The sequence below is a fragment of the Aedes aegypti genome, chromosome 1 (assembly GCF_002204515.2).
Source record: "Aedes aegypti strain LVP_AGWG chromosome 1, AaegL5.0 Primary Assembly, whole genome shotgun sequence".
NCBI classification, from domain to species: domain Eukaryota; kingdom Metazoa; phylum Arthropoda; class Insecta; order Diptera; family Culicidae; genus Aedes; species Aedes aegypti.
This window is the reverse complement of record NC_035107.1, coordinates 224,467,654-224,489,249: the sequence shown is the minus strand read 5'-3', so window position 1 is coordinate 224,489,249 and position 21,596 is coordinate 224,467,654. Positions and strand designations below refer to the sequence as shown.

At 40.8% G+C, this 21,596-nt stretch overlaps 1 protein-coding gene across 4 annotated transcripts in view; it reads right to left on the bottom strand.

Annotated features, from left to right (window-relative positions):
- Positions 1–20,521, bottom strand: part of LOC5567597 (hornerin) — a 159,927-nt gene extending 139,406 nt beyond the window's left edge. For all 4 annotated transcript variants that reach the window (XM_021857693.1, XM_021857694.1, XM_021857695.1 and 1 more), the window contains exons 1-2: positions 19,838–20,521; positions 2,876–2,966 (exon numbers count right to left, since the gene is read on the bottom strand). In XM_021857693.1, coding sequence (XP_021713385.1) covers positions 2,876–2,966; positions 19,838–19,854 — 108 coding nt within the window. In that variant the 5' untranslated portion in view covers positions 19,855–20,521. The remainder of the gene's footprint in view (positions 1–2,875; positions 2,967–19,837) is intronic.
- Between the last annotated feature and the right edge of the window lie 1,075 nt (positions 20,522–21,596).

Genomic DNA, 21,596 nt, shown 5'->3' with positions numbered 1-21,596 from the left:
GTTGTTAGTAGTTTTGATTAGATGTTGGGTGAATTTCAAAGCAATGGCAACCTATTTATTACAAAATTTAGATTTTATCGTCTGACCTAAAGATTCTGGTTAAACTACTGTACTATGCAGTTGGGCTGCACTACGCTATCACTCATCAAAATTACTTTCACTTCGGGAAAATATAATTTCAAACTGGCGAGAAGATTATAGACTGAGGGTGGGTTAGGAGCACAGTCAGACCCTTGAATGTGCAATGTGGGGTAGTAATTGGGAATGCCATTGACGGTTTGTAATCTTCTACGAGGTTTTCGAAAACCAACAGGGCGCGTGCACCGGGTTGCGGATAGGAGCAAAGGGAGATCAATAGCATCTACCTAAAATAATAGAGCAAAAAGCCGTTCCATGATTAGGTAATGTTTAGCGATCTTCTATGGTGTTCTAGTACTATAAAATTCTTCACTCACTGGGGATTCTGGCCTTGATAATATCAATAGTGCTAAACATAAAATAATACCTAATACTCAATAAGTACAATGTAGTTTCAATGTAGTAATAAATGAAACAAAATCAATTTTCTATACTTGACAAGGTTTTGAAGACAATCAATGAGTGAAAAAACTACCTATTAGAAAAGCCACATCAGCTAAGGCTATACATATACAAATGTTGGTCATAGGGTCATGGCGAGCATTCGGTATGTATGTCTATGACTGATTCTGATCTAATAGGGGCACTAGAAGACCACGCGGACAATTTCAAAACAAATTATTTTTATACATCGGTCTTATGATCCGAAAGGCTCAGCTATGCTGTAATGTCATTTTTTAAGCTATTCATTAGTGCTGTTCAATTGTTTATTATTCTCACAAAACTACATCATTATTCATTACTAATCACTGTTCCTAATTCTCTCTTTCTCACCTTCTTATCTGTTGCATGATTATGATCATTACTAATATAATGCATGAGCATGCACAATAAGAATAATTTCAGAATTGTAAGCAGTCAATGGATAGAATAGCTTCGAAAAAGATGCTCAAAACAGAATAATTCTGGTCAGGGAAGTATGACCATCATGAGTAAGTAACACATTTAATTTTAATAATATCAAATATTTTTATATAAATCAGCACCGCCAATCAGTGAACTGAATTGTAATTTGATATCTGTACATGATAAAAACAGATAAAGTTTGTACAGTTGTCACCATCGATTGAATTGCGTTCTTTATAGTAATGTTCAATCATTATCAAAAGCTCCTAAAGCGTCGCATCGTGCCATAAGCAGTTCTTAGCATCACTCTCATATTGTTATTACTTTGTTGTTTATTAAATTTATATAAAGCGATCAGCTCATTCTTTCTTACTTGTACAATTGTTTGAAATTTTAATAAATCAAACCAAACTTCAAAACTTAAATTAAATTGCTCTCAGCACATTTACATTTTGCAGCATTAATCGCATTACTGTGTCAAGTCTTCTCCAATTTCCTATACCCTACCCCAACCCTTCTTATCATTTCCGATGGTGTTCAAGTGGTCCGCATAGACTATTACGGCCATTACCTATCCCTGCCCCCGGCTTTGGACTGACTTGCGCTCTCATTGCCCCATCAAACGCTGCAAAATGAAAATGAAATGAAAAAATGAAAATGAAATTTCAGAATAGGTCTGGAGCCGCTCATTTCTGCTTTATTATGGTCCAGTTGTATTTCCCACCAAGTGAGCGGTTCATAGCGGTAGTTGAAGTATGAAGAGGAATCATACAGGGAACAATCGTGAGAAAAGCCATTGATGTTTCACTGTAGGCTGACTCTGATGGGATCGGGTAGAGTTGGTGTGAAAAACCGGGAATAAGATTTTGAGGATTCAAAAGGACAACACTATCAGCTAAATGCGCAACTCTTAGCTAGCCATACTTGACAAACCTAAAAAGTATCATAGAATAAATAGCTAGAAGTTTTAAAACAACTTCATTGCATGAAATACATCCAAATGAATCCATTTTCTGCTCAGATTGATAGCATACGCCTATCCGATATGAAACCAATTAGCGTGAAGCAATCGTTTCCCATATGTTCGTCGCTTCATTATTATCGGAGAAGAGCGAATCATATTTTGAGGCGTACCTTTTTTCAATTCGGCACTAAACCAGCCATTAAATCGAACTGAGCGGTGGCTGGTCATCGATTTACACGCTCGTTTGAGCGCAAAACAGCACCGAATGGCCATCACCACTGCCTGACGAACAAAACACAATGATTTCAAGGGCTTTTGGAGAAAATAAGGTTTGATGGTCATGAAATGGCTCATTTTGAATTTAGCGATGACAAATATGATCGTCGGAGAGTTATAAGTGTTGACTTCATCCAGGGCCGGTCAGCCTTGTGGAAGCTTTTTTAAGGGTATAGGATGGACTTCAAGATAATTATCCAAATATGTTTCTTCGGTAATGTTCTGTGAAAGATTCTAATTACCAGAAGTCAGTTTTAAACTACTATAAAACCTTTATCCTACAGTATGAAAACTTTGAACAAAAACTGTCTTCAGCAAACTTGCCCATCTCGTCTAAATATACATCTTTGCTGAAGATACCATGAAGCTATTCTTTCAGTTTTTATAATTACGCCAAATTTTAAAATTTGTCTGAGATTTGGTTTTCGCCAATTGTTTTAAATCACTTTTATTATTATTGAGTTTTTGACATCACCTAGAATTTTTCAACCTGTTTTGATGTTATTTGAAAATGATTGTAAAATCACAATGGTTTCGAATTGATCTGTGAGGTTTAAATAATATTTTTTATAGTTGTGATTTGTGATATGGTCCTATTAAACGTTCATAAAAGTCTTTATGATTTTAGCCAAAACAAGTTCTTAAACTTACCTCAGGTGGATCCCAGACGCATTCGCCCGTCGTCAGGTTTGCGTACATGTGCTCCTTGGTGCGAGGTTCGATGATTTCCACCCATTCCACTCTGAGAGCAGAAGTCCAACCATGTGAGATGATGGTGAATTCGAAACGAAAAAAGAGAAGGAAAAACACAAATGAGCACAATCATCCACCAGTAGTAGTTGGGGCGGCAAGTAGCCAGCTTTTCAATTTCACTTTTTCTTTCTCCCGGAGAAAGGAGAGGCTTGAGGTTGGCTCGAACAAAAGAAACGGCGAAGATCTCTTCGGTAAATAATATGGGGAAAGGACACTCCAGAGGCACTTATTCCCGTTTGTTCCACACTCGAGAGAAGACACTGTAGTACCGAGTATGGCACGTTGGTAGTGAATGTCTTCTTCTTTCTTGGTGATTTTTCTTCCTGTGATGATCATATTTGAACCTCCCCGTTTAGTGCCACCGACTCTCGGTTGGCATTGACTGGCGTCGTCACACTGCTGCTGGAGTTCAAGTGCACCGTTGGAGGTGAGAGAACTGGTGGTGGCATCATCAACTTCCGGCGGAAATCATTGCGCTGCTTTTGCTCATCTTTCTTCATATTCACGCGGTCGGTTCGGTTCGGGGGCGATGCGGTTGACAACTGTAATTTTGTTTTACGGTGGCTGATGGTACGTGCTTTGGGTGGAACTTGTCACGTTTTCAGACATTATTGGATGTACAGATGGAGAGGAGTAATAATCTAATAATTCAGGAACATCCCAATCAGCCAATGTTCGGGAAGAAGGTTCAATTTTGTGACAACCTTCTGTACTTTGGTATCATTTGCCTTTGGGATTTGAGTTCGAAACTTCGCGTTACTTACCCTCGTTGTAAAGTCCATGGTTACAAAACAAAGCATGATGTCTGGGTTCGATTGCAATTTTAAGGATGAGGCATTTGCATGAGGCTAATCGCCAGCTTCTTCTGAGCGGTTACTTCATTTGTCCACCATAGAAGTGAAGCCTAAAGCTCTGTTCCAATTTGCATGAGGCTAATCGCCAGCTTCTTCTGAGCGGTTACTTCATTTGTCCACCATAGAAGTGAAGCCTAAAGCTCTGTTCCAATTTTAATACTAAACGCATAAGTTTAGGCGAGAAATACATGTTTACTCAATTTTCAAATGTGTTTCTTTGTTTTTAGACAAAGTCTGGTTTTTAAGATTTTGTCATACCCCGTATTTCATGCCGAATTTGGCAAATTTCGTAAAATTTGAAATGTTCGTAGCACCTTCTCATGTGTAATATAGAGTCAGGAAGTATGACGAATCGATAGTAATTAAGAAAGGTTGTGCTACTTTTCCCCGACTTTCGTTTCCCCGAACGCCAGTACCCCGAATATCCAGTTTCCCCGAATAACCTGCTTCCCCGAAAAGTTTTTGGAATTCATAATTTCCATATCTTTATACATTTCAGGGTGGTGAACGTGCTGGTCATTTGATATGCACTTTATTTGATTGGCGGTTCTTCAGTGGCGATTCCCTAACCTCAAATCTACCTGTTCCACGATTAGAAATTCTTGAACTTCAGCAACAAATTTGCATCTAATGAGTAGAGATTTGTTAGAAAGGACGATTTTAGTCATAAACTTTTTGATTTATAATCTAAATTTGTCGAAATAGTAATTTTTAGAGTCGTAGAACAGGTAGAAAGTGAGGTTACGAGTCGCCACTGCGGTTCTTACATGTGTATAGCCAAGAATGTCCGTATACCTCCTTCTTTTGATTGCTTATCGTTCTTTGTAGTTCACCATCCTGCTACTGACAATATTATTGTGCTTATTTGAACTGCTACTCTTTTCGGGAAAACGGGTAATTCTGGGAAATGGCATTCGGGAACCCGATCATTCGGGTAACTGGCGTTCGGGGACCCGACATTCGGGGAAAAGTAGCACAATCATTGAGAAATAGTCATAAGAAAATATATTTTTGGATTAAATTTTCCACGGGGAATGATGATATTAGCCATATTTAAATGTCAAAGTTACGAGATATGGAACAACCCCAGTGTTAGCACTTTTTTAAAAAGTAAAGCCCCAGATACAAACGGGTTTCGAATTTTCTGTCGCGTTTTGATCGCTCCGAGTAAATTTTCTAAACGACTGATTCAAGTGTAGAGCTATATAAATTTTAATTCTTTGTTTCGATTAGTGCGATTTAATAATCCATCCATTTGTATTTTACAAAAAGTGCGGAGTGCATGTAGAAATGAAATTTGTATGTCGTAAGTTGTTTGTTAGTGCCGCGAGTTGGTCGGAAGTGCAATTGATCACATAGTTCAAAACCATCATGAGTAAACAGCTAGTGCAGGGTTTCTCAACCGGTGGTCCGCGGACCCCTAGGGGTCCGTGACGACTTCTCAGGGGGTCCGCGAAGCCATTGTAAATGTATCATTTTTCATGATTTAAAAATAAATACAAGGAATCTCTACATCGTTTGTTTTGCAAAGAGCATTGGTAGTGAGGTTCAGATTTTTCATATTTCAAATATCGAAATATGGACGTGTTCAATTTTTATGTACACAATGACAGGGAAATACTTGCATTGGTTTTCTGCCAATAAGAGTCCCAATTTAACCTCACTGACTTTGCATGATTTTTTTTTCAAGTGTGACGACGAACCTAATCTTGTTTCTAGAGGTTTTCATAGGAAATTCGTAGCATAATTTTGCCTTAGTGATTGACAGGTTTTTCCAGCATCCTGGTGAGACCCCCGAAAAGTTTCTTAGCGAACTATTGAAGAAATTTGGAATTATTCTCTGTTACTAAATAATAAAACCAATCTTCTCGATTTAATTAATATAACTTTAGTGATATTTTTGACTTATATCTGCCGTAGTGATCTTATAAAGATTTCTGCAAAGATTCTTGGTATGACAAGACTTTTGAAGAATTCCTGGCGAAATTTTAATGAACTCCTGCAACGGCCTTCAGTTAGGCTCCTTAAAAGCTTATTGCAAGTTTAAGAAATTATTCCAAGCAGCATGTATGGAGGACATCTAACTTTTCTTTGGGAAATTCTCTGGCGAAGATTTCTAAGGTTATGATGGAAAGCTTGGGAACACCCAAATACATCATTCAAATCTAGTAAACATCTTTTGCATTTCGAATACAACTTTACCGTACTATTGTGAATATTTTGAACAAGCCAACAAGAACTTTGTTTGGAAGCATCTCAACTACCTGATTTTCTGTTGATTTTGACAATATCCTTCTCAGAAGTTTATTATCGGACTTTTAAAAAGTTGTTTAGTAAACTCTTGGTAAGATTCTTCATAAATCTAGTGGACTCCAGATGATTTTAGCAGTAGTATTGCATTATCTGTTTGTACGCATGTCTGAAAGCCAAGGGTAATCATAAAGAAAACTTTGGGAGGCTTTCATAAACATGTCGAGACCTTCCATTTAAAAGGGTCCGCAGAATGTTTGTAGATCTTTAATGGGGGTCGCAGCTGCAACAAGGTTGAGAACCACTGAGCTAGTGCTTGATGTTATTGAAAATTAGGAGTTATAAAGCTGTATCTAAAACTGACAATGACTGTTAATCTGGAAGTGATTACCGTTTTCAAGTCGATGGGTCTCTCGAGGTCCTCGAGGTCCTGGTTGCTGAATCGAATACAGCCATTTGACTATTTCTAATTTGTGGTTTGCACGTTGCAAATCTGACTATGTAAGCTTTTTCATATATTTATTGGCCTTTTTTGGGTAGTTAAAATTTGATCCGGTCTGACTAAGTAAACATCAAGCAGTTGATGTTGTCACAATTAATAATGAGGTTTTACCAATCACCGTAATTTAATCCACGATTTGCGAATATCGTTATGGTTTGAATCGTTTATAAAGTTAATAAAGGGGGGGGGCTTAACCTGATTTTTTTCTTCTCGTTGCAGAGAGCGAGTAACGGCGCTTTAGCCTAGGCTTCCGAGCCAGGACATAAGGAAGAAATACCTGTGTCCCATCCCTGGAAAAAGAGCACCAACAACAATGGAGCGTGCATTTAATTTCTTAGCAACGCCACTCCCAACGATTAAAATTTTCCTCCTGAAATGAGACGGTTGGTACGGTTGTCCCCGTTTCTTCCTTAATAAGATTCAAAATTCTACGTCTATCATATTATTCATAAGTGGATAATCTGATCGCCGTGGACTTTTCAGTTACACTCCAACCTCTTTTTACGACCGTTTTTTTACCGACGGTTCTTTTTCCGACCACTTTTTTACGACCGAAATTCAGATTAACGACCGTTTTTATAAATGATCATTATCTTAAAAAGTATTCAAAATAGAGGATCATGATGTTCAGCAAAATTGTTCAGTAGTTCAAGGGCTAACATATGGTAGTCATTCAATTGCGGAATTCTGCCACTAGGCAGCGCTAGTGAGCATAGAACTTTTGTTTTACGGATAGCTCAGGATCCTGACCACTTAGAGAGATGGCGTCTACGACAAAGTTGTTCAGTAGCTCAAGGACTATCATTATAAAAGTTATGAAATTCGAGATTTTGACACCAGGCAGCGTTAGTGAGCATAGAACTTTTGTTTTGCGGATATCTCAGGATCCTGACCACTTAGAGAGATGGCGTCTTCGACAAAGTTGTTCAGTAGCTCAAGGACTATCATTATAAATGCTATGAAGTTCAAAATTTTGCCACCAGGCGGCGCTAGTGACCATGAAATATTCGTTTAGCGGATATCTCAGGATCCTGGCCACTTAGAAAGATGGCGTCTTCGACAAAGTTGTTCAGTAGCTCAAGCGCTATCATTATAAAAGTTATGAGGTTCAAAATTTTGCCACCAGGCGGCGCTAGTGAGCATGAAACTTTTGTTTTGCGGATATCTCAGGATCCTGGCCACTTAGAAAGATGGCGTCTTCGGCAAAGTTGTTCAGTAGCTCAAGCGCTATCATTATAAAAGTTATGAGATTTGAAATTTTGCCACCGGGCGGCGCTAATGAGCATAGAATTTTTGTTTTGCAGATATCTCAGAATCCTGGCCACTTAGAAAGAAGGCGTCTTCGGAAAAGTTGTTCAGTAGCTCAAGGACTATCATTATTCTAGCCAAGAGATTCGAGATTTTGCCACCAGGCGGCGCTAGTGAACATAGATTTTTTGTTTTCCGGATAGCTCAGGATCCTGACCACTTAGAAAGATGGCGTCTTCGACAAAGTTGTTCAGTAGCTCAAGCGCTATCATTTTAAACGATATAAGGTTCAAAATTTTGCCACCAGGCGGCGCTAGTGAGCATGAAACTTTTGTTTTGCGGATATCTCAGGATCCTGACCACTTAGAGAGATGGCGTCCTCGACAAAGTTGTTCAGTAGCTCAAGCGCTATCATTATAAAAGTTATGAGATTTAAAATTTTGCCACCGGGCGGCGCTAGTGAGCATAGAATTTTTGTTTTGCGGATATCTCAGGATCCTGGCCACTTAGAAAGATGGCGTCTTCGGCAAAGTTGTTCAGTAGCTCAAGGATTATCATTATTCTAGCCAAGATATTCGATATTTTTCCACCAGGCGGCGCTAGTGAGCATAGATTTTTTGTTTTCCGGATAGCTCAGGGTCCTGACCACTTAGGAAAATGGCGTCTTCGACAAAGTTGTTCAGTAGCTCAAGCACTATCATTATAAAAGTTATGAGATTAAAAATTTTGCCACCAGGCGGCGCTAGTGAGCATAGATTATTTGTTTTCCGGATAGCTCAGGATCCTGTCCACTTAGAAACATGGCGTCTTCGGCAAAGTTATTCAGTAGCTCAAGGACTATCATTATTCTAGCCAAGAGATTCGATATTTGGCCACCAGGCGGCGCTAGCGAGCATAGAATTTTTGTTTTCCGGATAGCTCAGAATCCTGACCACTTAGAAAGTTGGCGTCTTCGACAAAGTTGTTCAGTAGCTCAAGGACTTTCATTATAAAAGTTATGAGATTCAAAATTTTGCCATCAGGCGGTGCTAGTGAGCATGAAACTTTTGTTTTGCGGTTATCTTAGGATCCTGGCCACTTAGAGAGATGGCGCCTTCGGCAAAGTTGCTCAAAGGCTATCATTATAAAAGCTATGAGATTTAAAATTTTGCCACCAGACGGCGCTAGTGAGCATAAAACTTTTGTTTTGCGGATATCTCAGGATCCTGGCCACTTAGAAAGATGGCGTCTTCGGCAAAGTTGTTCAGTAGCTCAAGGACTATCATTATTCTAGCCAAGAGATTCGAGATTTTGTCACCAGACGGCGCTAGTGAGCATAGATTTTTTGTTTTCCGGATAGCTCAGGATCCTGACCACTTAGAAACATGGCGTCTTCGGCAAAGTTGTTCTGTAGTTCAAGGACTAGCATTATAAAATCTATGAGATTCAAAATTCTGCCACCAGGTGGCGCTAGTGAGCACGAAACTTTTGTTTTGCGGTTATCTAAGGATCCTAGCCACTTAGAAAGATGGCTTCTTCGGCAAAGTTGTTTTGTAGCTCAAGCGCTATCATTATAGAAGGTATGAGATTCGAAATTCCGCCGCCAGGCGGCGCTAGTGAGCATAGAACTTTTGTTTAGCGGATAGCTCCGGATCCTGACCACTTAGAAAGATGGCGTCTTCGGCAGAGTTGTTCAGTAGCTCAAGGACTATCATTATAAAAGCTTTGAGATTTGAAAATTCGCCAACAGGTGGCGCTAGTGAGCACATAATTTTTGTTTGTCGGATTGCTCTGGATTATGACCATTCAGAAAAATGACGTCTTCGGCAAAGTTGTTCAGTAGCTCAAGCGCTATAATTATAAAAGCTATGAGATTCAAAATTTTGCCACCAGGTGGCGCTAGTGAGCATGAAACTTTTGTTTTGCGGATATATCAGAATCCTGACTACATAGACATTGCTTTTTGGGCATAGTTGAGCTATTCAACAAGTTTACCGAAGACTCCATCTTTCTAAGTGGTCAGGATCCTGAGATATCCGCAAAACAAAAGTTTAATGCTCACTAGCGCCGCCTGGTGACAAAATTTTTAATCTCATAGCTGTTATAATGATAGTCCTTGAGCTACTGAACAACTTTGTCAAAGACGCCATCTTTTTAAGTGGTCAGGATCCTGAGCTATTCGGAAAACAATAATTCTATGCTCACTAGCGCCGTCTGGTGGCCAAATCTCGAATCTCTTGGCTACAGTAATGATGGTCCTTGAGATACTGAACAACTTTGCCGAAGACGCCATCTCTCTAAGTGATCAGGATCCTGAGCTATCCGGCAAATAAATAATCTATGCTCACTAGTGCCGCTTGGTGGCCAAATCTTGAATCTCTTAGCTAGAATAATGATAGTGCTTGAGCTACTGAACAACTTTGCCGAAGACGCCATCTTTCTAAGTGGTCAGGATCCTGAGCTATCCGCAAAACAAAAATTCTATGCTCACTAGCGCCGCCTGGTTGCAAAATTTCGAATCTCATAACTTTTATAATGATAGCGCTTGAGCTACTGAACAACTTTGCCGAAGGCGCCATCTTTCTAAGTGGTCAGGATCCTGAGCTATCTGCAAAACAGACATTCTATGCTCACTAGCGCCGCTTGGTGGCAAAATTTTAAATATCATAACTTTTATAATGATAGCGCTTGAGCTATTGAACAACTTTGCCGAAGACGCCATCTCTCTAAGTGGTCAGGATCCTGAGATATCCGGCAAACAAATAATCTATGCTCACTAGCGCCGCCTGGTGGCAAAATTTCGAATCTCTTGGCTAGAATAATGATAGCGCTTGAGGTACTGAACAACTTTGCCGAAGACGCCATCTTTCTAAGTGGTCAGGATCCTGAGCTATCCGCAAAACAAACATTATATGCTCACTAGCGCCACCTGGTGGCGAAATCTCGAATCTCATAACTTTTATAATGATAGCGCTTGAGCTACTGAACAACTTTTCCGAAGACGTCATCTCTCTAAGTGGTCAGGATCCTGAGCTATCCGGCAAACAAATAATCTATGATCACTAGCGCCGCCTGGTGGCCAAATCTTGAATCTCTTGGCTAGAATAATGATAGTGCTTGAGCTACTGAACAACTTTGCCGAAGACGCCATCTTTCTAAGCAGCCAGGATCCTGAGCTATCCGCAAAACAAACATTCTATGCTCACTAGCGCCGCCTGATGGCAAAATTTTGAATCTCATAGCTGTAATAATGAAAGTCCTTGAGCTACTGAACAATTTTGCCGAAGACGCCCTCTTTCTAAGTGGCCAGCATTCTGAGCTATCCGCAAAACAAACATTCTATGCTCACTAGCGCCGACTGGTGGCAAAATCTCGAATCTCATAACTTTTATAATGATAGCGCTTGAGCTACTGAACAACTTTGCCGAAGACGCCATCTCTCTAAGTGGTCATGATCCTGAGCTATCCGGCAAACAAATAATCTATGCTCACTAGCGCCGCCTGGTGGCCAAATCTCGAATCTCTTGGCTAGAACAATGATAGTCCTTGAGCTACTGAACAACTTTGCCGAAGACGCCATCTTTCTAAGTGGTCAGGATCCTGAGCTATCCGGAAAACAAAAATTCTATGCTCACTAGCGCCGCTAGGTGGCAAAATCTCGAATCTCTTGGCTAGAATAATGATAGTCCTTGAGGTACTAAACAACTTTTCCGAAGACGCCATCTCTCTAAGTGGTCAGGATCCTGAGCTATCCGGCAAACAAATAATCTATGATCACTAGCGCCGCCTGGTGGCCAAATCTTGAATCTCTTGGCTAGAATAATGATAGTGCTTGAGCTACTGAACAACTTTGCCGAAGACGCCATCTTTCTAAGCAGCCAGGATCCTGAGCTATCCGCAAAACAAACATTCTATGCTCACTAGCGCCGCCTGGTGACAAAATTTTAAATATCATGTTTTTTTTAATGATAGCGCTTGAGCTACTGAACAACTTTGCCGAAGACGCCATCTCTCTTAGTGGTCAGGATCCTGAGCTATCCGGCAAACAAATAATCTATGCTCACTAGCGCCGCCTGGTGGCAAAATCTCGAATCTCTTGGCTAGAATAATGATAGCGCTTGAGCTACTGAACAACTTTGCCGAAGGCGCCATCTTTCTAAGTGGCCAGGATCCTAAGATAACCGCAAAACAAAAAAATCATGCTCACTAGCGCCGCCTGGTGGCAAAATTTTGAATCTCATAGCTGTAATAATGAAAGTCCTTGAGCTACTGAACAACTTTGCCGAAGACGCCCTCTTTCTAAGTGGCCAGCATTCTGAACTATCCGCAAAACAAACATTCTATGCTCACTAGCGCCGCCTGGTGGCAAAATCTCGAATCTCATAACTTTTATAATGATAGCGCTTGAGCTACTGAACAACTTTGCCGAAGACGCCATCTCTCTAAGTGGTCAGGATCCTGAGCTATCCGGAAAACAAAAATTCTATGCTCACTAGCGCCGCCAGGTGGCAAAATCTCGAATCTCTTGGCTAGAATAATGATAGTCCTTGAGGTACTGAACAACTTTGCCGAAAACGCCATCTTTCTAAGTGGTCAGGATCCTGAGATATCCGCAAAACAATAGTTGCATGCACACTTGTACTGCCTGGTGGCGCAATTTCACTTAAGCAGTGTTGCCAACTACGAAAAAAAATTGAACCCTTCATGAAAAACTGGATTACAGTTGAAGGGTATTGCTATGTTGCTAAACATTATATATTTCTGTTCCGCTCAAGTTTGATGGTTTTGATCTTTACTTTATTCTACTTAAACAGTGTTGCCAGTAACATGAACATTTGTGATTCGGCCAACTGTATGGCACGCAACACTGCCTTCAACCTTGGCGAACATTCGGTATCGTTATCTTTAAAATTTTTTGGTATTTGCATATCACACCCCCATAAAATTGGCTCTTTTGATAACAATCGAGCAGTGTTGCCATCTATTATCAAAATATGAAAACTTGAACGGCCATTTTGGAAAGTTCTCAACCCATGCTTCAACTTTGCCGAATATGTCGAATCAGTATTTCCGCATCTAGACGTTGCATTTTTCAAAAACCTAATTATAACCCTGATTTTTTTTACGTCCCCCCGATAACGGTCGTAAAAAGAGGTTGGGGTGTATCTTCCAAACCAAGTCTGCACAGTGGGCCTGGCCATTTTAGTATTTGTATCATATCACTGATATGCTGCAAATATTAATGCTGACAAGAAAATACTAGAATAAATTCCAGTATTTCCAGGATGCTCTTCAATATTGGCTGTGCAAGCGCTTAGATTAGATTAGATTAGAAGTAAATCCCCAGATACAAACGGACAAGGCATGGAACTACGAGTAGGAATATTTTGAACACATTGGGATCAACGCCAGTACGGCCCCAATTATGTATAGGTACTGGCAGTGCACGACTAATGATAAGTACCGGTATATGTACTGGATAATATGCGTTCAGGCCAGGCAGTTGCAATCGCTTGAAATATTTGATTCTGAACGAAATTTTTTTATGGTGGGCCTTAAAACAGTTTGATGGAATGGAAAATTATTATTGATACGATTTGGCCAAAGTGAGTAATTACTTTTGAGTTTGATGCTGACTACAAAAACATGGCTACTTAGCAGTGGGCTGGTCAGGCCGACAGCGGCGACATTCTACTCCCTTAGTAGGGTCGGATGACACTAGCCCGAAACGACGAGTGGGCTAATGGCGCAGTCTGCCCCCGTCCCGTAAAACCGTGGCAAGCTTTAGAGAACGCTCCAAATCCGTCGCCTGGTTGTTCCAACTGGGCGGGAGTAGGCTCAGATGCCATTACCTGACTTGCGCCAATCCGGCTCTGAGCATAGTACCCCATAAAGGACTATGTAAACCGTAGCATGGCCTACCTGCTTGCATAGATAACCATGGAATCATAAAGGCGACTATTCCAGCGGAGTTGTACAGCGACACTTAGTGATCCTTTATATGAGAGATAAGCGAAAGTAAAATGGAATGATTTGGCAACAGACCAGCAGTGCTGAGTTTGCTCGGCGTCGAAAATATAATGGTGACACGGACATGACTTCCTCATTGCTAAAAAGTGTATTTTGCTTCGTTATAGATCTTCGAGCTACATTTCCAAACTAATAAAAAGTCAAAAAAATCAACAACTAAAATCGCATTAACAAAAATTCAAAAAAGGAAAATATTTCATATTTTTTGCTCTATGCAAAACAACATTTTTCGAAGACTTTTTCAAACAGACTCAAATCAGAAAAGTTAACAAACTCACTTCATCAATCTTACGTGTTTCGCAGATGAAATTCTACACGTTCCGCTCTAAACCAACTCGATTTTACACTTTTAGCACGTTTAATTTCCGGATTTACAAAACGACGAAAGAAAGATTCTCCCCTTTCGCAAGCTAACCGCTACTTTCGCCGCTCCGTTATAAGGGAGACAAAATAGATACATTTTTTGTGGAAAATGATAGGAACAACCTAGTGTTTTTAAGGCGAGCTGATTGCATGCAAAATTTAAGCGATATACACGGTAAAAAATGTTAAAAATGGGATTCATTTTAAAACAGTTTTAGAAGAAAGGTTGTGAATCTTCTTAATTATCTTTCTCAAAACCTTATAAAAGTTACTTACGTCGATTTGAAAAAAAATCGAGATTTACCGGAATAATTTCAAGCTGATTACATTACTCCTCATGAAAAGTTCAAAACAAACATAACGCTTCTTTTGGCTTACGCTTTGGCAGCTCTTGCTACTCGATTGGCTCACACTTTGACAGAAATGTCAGCTTCCGCGAATCTCTCTTATATAGGATTACTAAGGGGGACCCATAAGAGATGATCAACCAAAACAAACAACTAGCGGAATGTGGAGGAGAGGCTTCTGGGCCTATCAGTAACCGGCTTAAGCGAGAACAGTGTGAGCAAAAGCCTAGGTACTGTGACGACGGCAGGCACTGACCTTCCAGTGCAACATGTGAGGTGATTGATGGCCCGGGACTAATCGAGACCATGGATCGGAATAAGGAGTACCTTTCAAAAATGCAGGTAGCTGCTGAGCAACTCGATGTCATCATCGAGTTTGTTAAGAGCAAAAGCAATATCAGCAAAGACTTGAAAACAAGTCTACTGAAATTGCGACAATCAGTCCTAGCTGCAAAGCAGGACTACGAGAAAGCCAACTTGGCAAGGTAGAAGGCAAAAGAGACACTAAGCCGTGTCAGACTGAAGTGTTTCCCTTCACAGGCAACGCGAATATATCTGATGATATTATTCGATACGCGATGCGAGAGGACATTCCGAGAATGAATACGTGGCGAAGAGACGTATTGTTGCTAATGGAAAAGTTACCTACGCGGCCGTCCTCAAGAGCAGAAAAGCAGGAATGAGCAAAGCACCGTAGTCAAGAGAACGAGGCAACACAAAGCCAAAGGCCAAGATAGCCAAGAAAAAGGAGCCACGGTCCCAGACTAGTGTACACCTGGATCGACAAGATATTTATTTATTTATTTATTTCGTCAAGCATAGGTAGACTACATACAATAATTACAATACTTTCTTACATGCTATGGATTACTTCTATTGTTCTTTAGTTGTGTTTTAAGCTGCTCTTTGGACATAGTAATGCCAATGAATTCGCAATGTACATTATACTGACGCATCATACGGTTTATTGGTCCGTTTTGAGCATAATGCGTTCTGCATGATTTTTCTGAAAATAATTTTCTTGTTCTTAAATGCCGAGAGGGTGTGTAGAAGTTTAGTTGAGAAAGAAGTGCAGCGGAGTCTACACGGTTCGAAATAATGTTGTTTATAAAGAGAATCATTGCGAATTCCCGGCGTTGTTTAAGTGTTTCCAAATTGATGAGCATGCAGCGTGCTTCATACGACGGAAGTGGCAGCACAGTCCAATTCAATTTCCGAAGGGCGTATAAAAGGAATTGCTTCTGTACTGATTCTATGCGTTCTTCGTGTACGACATGATACGGGTTCCATACTAGGTGACAGTATTCCAGAATTGGTCTTACATATGTAGTATACAATAGTTTAATAGTATATGGGTCTTGAAAATTGTTGCTGAACCTCTTAATGAAGCCAAGCATGCTGTTTGCTTTGTTTATTATGGAATTATAATGTTCTACAAAAGTGAGTTTAGAGTCTAGGATTACGCCCAAATCCCTTACAATTTTACACTTCTGCACTACTTGATTTCCTAAAAATACTTCAATTGGTGGTGTTACATATTTTCGACTAAATGCTATTGAATTACATTTTTTGATATTGAGCTGAAGTAAACTTTTTTGGCACCAAGTGAAGAATAAGTTAATGTCATTCTGGAATTCTTCTGCTTCGCTAGAATTACTTACTTCCATGAAGAGCTTCATGTCGTCTGCATATATAAGAAATTTTATTTTTCTAAGTAAAAAGGAAATGTCGTTTACATACAAAATAAAAAGAAGTGGGCCTAAATGAGAACCTTGAGGTACTCCAGAGGTTACAGAAATGGGTGCTGATAATTTATTTTGAAAGCGCACAATTTGTTTCCTATGTGATAGATATGACTGGATCCAACTCAAGAGTCCTGGCTCCATTCCAATTTTCTGCAATTTGAAGATTAATAATGGAGGAAGACTGGCGTTATTTACGTGATCCTGTATGTCGACGACCCTGATCGTTGGAGCGAAGTTAAACACCATTGAGGACGTGAAGAAAAAGATATCCCAGCATTTCAAAATGACTGACTGGGGCGAAGCAAAGCATTTCCTCGGAATAAAGATTTCTTATGATAGGAAGCAAGGAGGAATGAAGCTGTCTCAAGAGGCCAGTATCAAGAAGATTCTAAGGAACTTTTCTGTGGAAGACTGTAATACGACTAACACATCGATGGAAAAGGGCCTGCAGCTATTTGAAGCACCACATCGAGAATTACTGGGGAGTTTAATGTACATTATCATGGCTACTCGACCGGAGCTTCCAGTAGGATACCTTGGACGTTTCCAGCAGCGACCTGATGCTCCACACTGGACAGATTTGAAGAGGATGGTGCCAGGTCCGTCACACTTTGGTCAGATGGGGTACCACTTCTAGTACTGCATTTGGCCCCTCGGTAGTGCAAAAGGTACCCAAGTTTGACAGATCGCAGTACACTTTTCACCGCATTCTAGATTACCTTATGAGCCATAAAATTTTTACCAACTGCAAGGGACATGGAGTTCTTTAATGTGTCTTTGGTGGTGCATAATGCAAACGTCCTTGAAGTTCTCACGCAATGAACAAATGGAACCCTTGGTCGGATATGCCGATGCTGATTGGGCAACTGACAAACAGGACAGAAAATCGGTGAGTGGTTTTCTATTTCAGATATTCGGGAACGCTGTTTGTTGGTCAAGTATGAAGCAGACGACGATGGCGACATCATCCAGTGAGGCTGGCTGAACTCCTTGACGACCTTGGCATTCGAAGCACAACACCGGTGACAATTTATGAAGACAATCGTGGGTGCATAGGAATGGCCAAGAACTTGGAGGGCAAGCGTGCGAAGCATATTGATATCAAGCACCATTTTATAAGGGACCATGTAGCAGCCGGTAACGTCAAGTTGAAGCCAATCGGGACTAAGAACCAACTCGCTGACATTTTTACTAAGTCGTTGGATTTCGGGCGTTTCCAGAAACTGTGTCGAAACAATGGAATTCAAGATCTAGAGGGGGTGAAGAAATAGGAGGCCGTGAGCGATCGGCCAAACCGTAGGTGGCCATGAAATGATGAGGCATCCGATCGTGTCAGAAACTTTAATCATTCCACAACAAGCCTTCAAGCAGACAAGACGTGTTTTATAAGCAATACTTCAATAAAGCTATTTTAGTTTAACTCGAAGCTCACTAATTATCTGCCCATCCGAAGAGAACCTCCTTTAAGTTTGCATCGCTTAGATGCCAGCACAAAGTGCACCCAATAAAAGTTACCGGCAAACAATCCTACAAACGTTCCCGAAAAAATCGCGGAGAATGAAGGACATTTTCATGTAGTATTGCTGTGATCGGGCTTCACAGATAACACACGTTAGTGCATGCGTGCAAATTGAATGTAAAGTGAAACGCTTTTCCCATGCCTGGGTGTTATCATTATGTTATGAGAAACAATTGATTCAAGAATTATATCGGGAATCCCAGTATCCATAAACGATAAGAGCAAGAAAAGCTATATTGTCCCGTTATTGATATTGTGCTCTGCAAGATTAAGCAAATTTGAAACATTTGTGTCCTTGAAAAGAAATCCAAGCCTACTTAAATTTTGACGTTGCGTTTGAATTGCGCGCATATCTTCTGCGCGTTACCGCCGCCGCTGGATGTGGATTTAATATAAGCGCCGCAATATATTGTTCGATTCATATCGTACTCAGGTGATCAAATGATGAGATGAAATGAAATACCTGATTTTAACTCAACCAATGTGCGAGGCTTGATCAAATAAGTTGAAACCTCCATGAACAATGATGGAAATCTAGTGATCATGAATAAATCCATGATGCCTCGCAATTGTTCTTTATCATGCAAACATGGCAACAACGATAAACCTTTGGTCGTCAAAGCCTCGCAACAAACTCAGCTCCGTGAAAAATGAATCGCTTGACATGCGCGCTAAACGATCAAATATTCGCAAACCAAAGTCATAACTTTGGGAGGATTTTTTCGCCTTGGATCGGCGGTTTGTCTCCTGGCATGCGGTTATCATGTGAAAGTCAATCAGGCATAGTTTGGGAGAAAATTGGTGCCGTGCGCGCGGTTTGGATTCACGTTAATCGCAACATGTTACAACATCCCACAAACGGTTTGTCCCACGAGAAACAGTGCATCGGATGCTCCACATATCTGTACTACGCGCGCGTAGTGAAGTATTGACCGTTCAAATACTGTGTTGTTTATCGTTAGAGACGATTTCTTCTAACTTCGTCCAGGAAGCAACATTTTATACACATATATGATTTGATTTTGTGATTTCATGTATTCTGGGCCAGACTAACGTACAGGTATGGTTTTATGTTTACAATTCGAGTGTCAACCCAGTCCACGTGAACTGCTAGACGAACATCCGTTTCCTGCCTGTGTATGCTGCTTCTTTCCTTTTCAATTACACGTTTCGAATTTATAGTATTTTTTTCCTTCGCCTGTCGCCATCTACTGTGATGAGTGTCACGCCCAAAATTAAAGGACATGTTTTCCACCGCAACATCATATCGCCACCGCCGCCGCGATTCGGCCCTTTGGAAGTTTCTTTCTACAGCTGCATCGCCGTCGAGAACATAACAGATGATGAGCATCCGTGGACCAGGAGTATGGGATTTCCTTCGTTTTCCCCCGTTTGACACTTCACACTTGGGTTTATTCTACGAGTGGCGTGAGGTGACAATTGTCGGTGTCGTATAGCGAGGTGACAATTCTCGACTCGAGTGAAGTGACTCTCCATTTGATTTGCACGGCCAGTCACTTCACTCGAGTCGAGAATTGTCACCTCGCTATACGACACCGACGATTGTCACCTCACACCACTCGTAGAATTAACCCAACTGTCTTCGTTCCTCGTCGCCACATAGCGTGCACACTTTCGTGCTCAATGTTTTTCCAGTTTTCGCTTCTTCTCGTGCTTGGAAGTGTGTGAAAGAGGGAAAGAAGTCACTGCACCGCGGCGCCGGCCGGGAGCAAAGGGGGAATGGCCGTGTCGTGCTGTTCTGGATAGGGAGTGTGTCGTGCGCAACCGGGATAGGAAAGGAACGAAGAACGGAAAAGCGCTTCATCGGAAAAAGTATCCAAGAGTATCGATTTTGACAGAGGCGAAAAGACATGGCCTTCTCCTTCAAGCTGGGATGAGTAATCTTCGGAAGTTCACAATTCACAACCTTGGAGGAAGAATATGTTGCCGTTCTGTTTTTCTCCTGATTGCAGTAAGCCATGAAAAAAACTGTCACCATATTTTTCACTGTGAAAAAACGCACCTCTCCGATGTTGACATTTTCCTAGCGGATGGTTTTTGTTCACTGCAAACTCCACAAAAGGCACAGCCTGCTGCTGCTTCCCACTTTGATGATGGTTGTTATTGGGGAGGAAAGTCCCCTTTTCTTCTTTCTTCACGAATTGACCAAGAATAAAACTTTATTTTCACTAGAAATCTTTAATGGCAGAGCAAACACACACTTTTACACACAGACATTCACATCGAACAGCGAAAAAACACACGCATTTGGTGCTGCTGCCGCACAGAAAATCTTCTCTGCTGCCGAATGCAAATTTTTCTTCACCCTTTTTTTACTCCACGTTCTTTGCTTTCCGTTCTTCAACACGAACAAGCGCTCAATAAAAGCAAGCTCCGCTACATTTTTCACCCATTCACAATTTTCACAATCCCAAATTCACCGAACAAAAAACCGAAGCCTTGAAAAATGAATCACGGGCGAGACACTTTTCGTTTCGCGACGATTGATTGACTTTTTTCCCCCAAAATTCTTCCTTCCAATGAAATTTATATTCACACAACAACGGCAGAAAGAAGGAGGATGATGAGACGGAGGAAAGAATACATTAAAACACAAACGCGAAAACTGATGTGCGCGATTTCGATACGCGAGTTCCGACCGAGTCCGTCGACCGACAGCCATCGAATGAAAGCAGAAAAGGAAACACTCTGGAGAAGCTTTGGCAGTTTTTTAGGTCGTCTTTCTGGCGTTTGAATCAGACGCGCGAAAAAGCGTGCAAAGCAAAAATCCGGAAGAGTTTTGAAGTCTCTGATGATACGAAACAGGGGAGAAAGGCAGAAAACCAGAAAAAATAGAGAATCAGAGGTGTAGCATGAAAAGTGGGGGCATCGATCAAGACGTTAAGGGTGTGGACCAATCCGGTAAACCCAGGCCCTAGACACCTATGGGTGTTGCGGACAGACTCGACATGCTTGTCAAGCGGGAGCCTGATTGTTGGAGCCAAACCCTGGACAAACATTTCAAAAGGGCACATCGACATTGGTAAACATTGGCTTTGCATGACGCTGTTGAGCCCAATTCAATTCGATCACGCTCACCAATACCACTATCAGGAAGAGCTAACGTCAATCTTTCTGATAGTGGTGTTAGTTTGCGTGGGCGGGCTAAGAAGGGCTCAACAGCAACGTTTCTAAAAAAAAGGCTCAAGACCTCTTGGGCCCTTTTCAAATGTTTGTCCATACTTATGAAATCGAGGTTATGTTTGTTTTAGATGAATTACTAAGGAGGGTCAAGGAGTATTGCATTCAATCAAAATCAAAAACCAAAAAAGATTTTTTTTTGTGTTGTCATTTTTACAAGTATCGAACATAAAAATTGATTTTTCTCAATTTTATTGATTCATAATCCATGTTTATTACGTTCGGCATCATACAACCATACTTCGGCTGACGAATTGTGATTTGTGTGGTTCTATCGAATCGTAATGCTCCAAAGATTCATGTTCAGTGATAATTACTCCGAACAAAAAAAGATGAGCATAAACTCTGATCCAATGTCTTCGTTTTTGTCTAGTTATTGCGGTTCTTTTGAAAATTTTCCGTTCTGCGGTAGCCGCCAAGTTCTACCGCAGCTGTCAAAGTTCTACCGCAGACTAGAGAATCATTGTATCATTGAACAGATGGTTTCGTTCAAAGTATGCTAGCAGAGTCCTTAGCATTGAAAAACAGCCGAAAACAACAGTCATCAACGTGGTTTCCAAGGAATCATCGCAACCGATCGA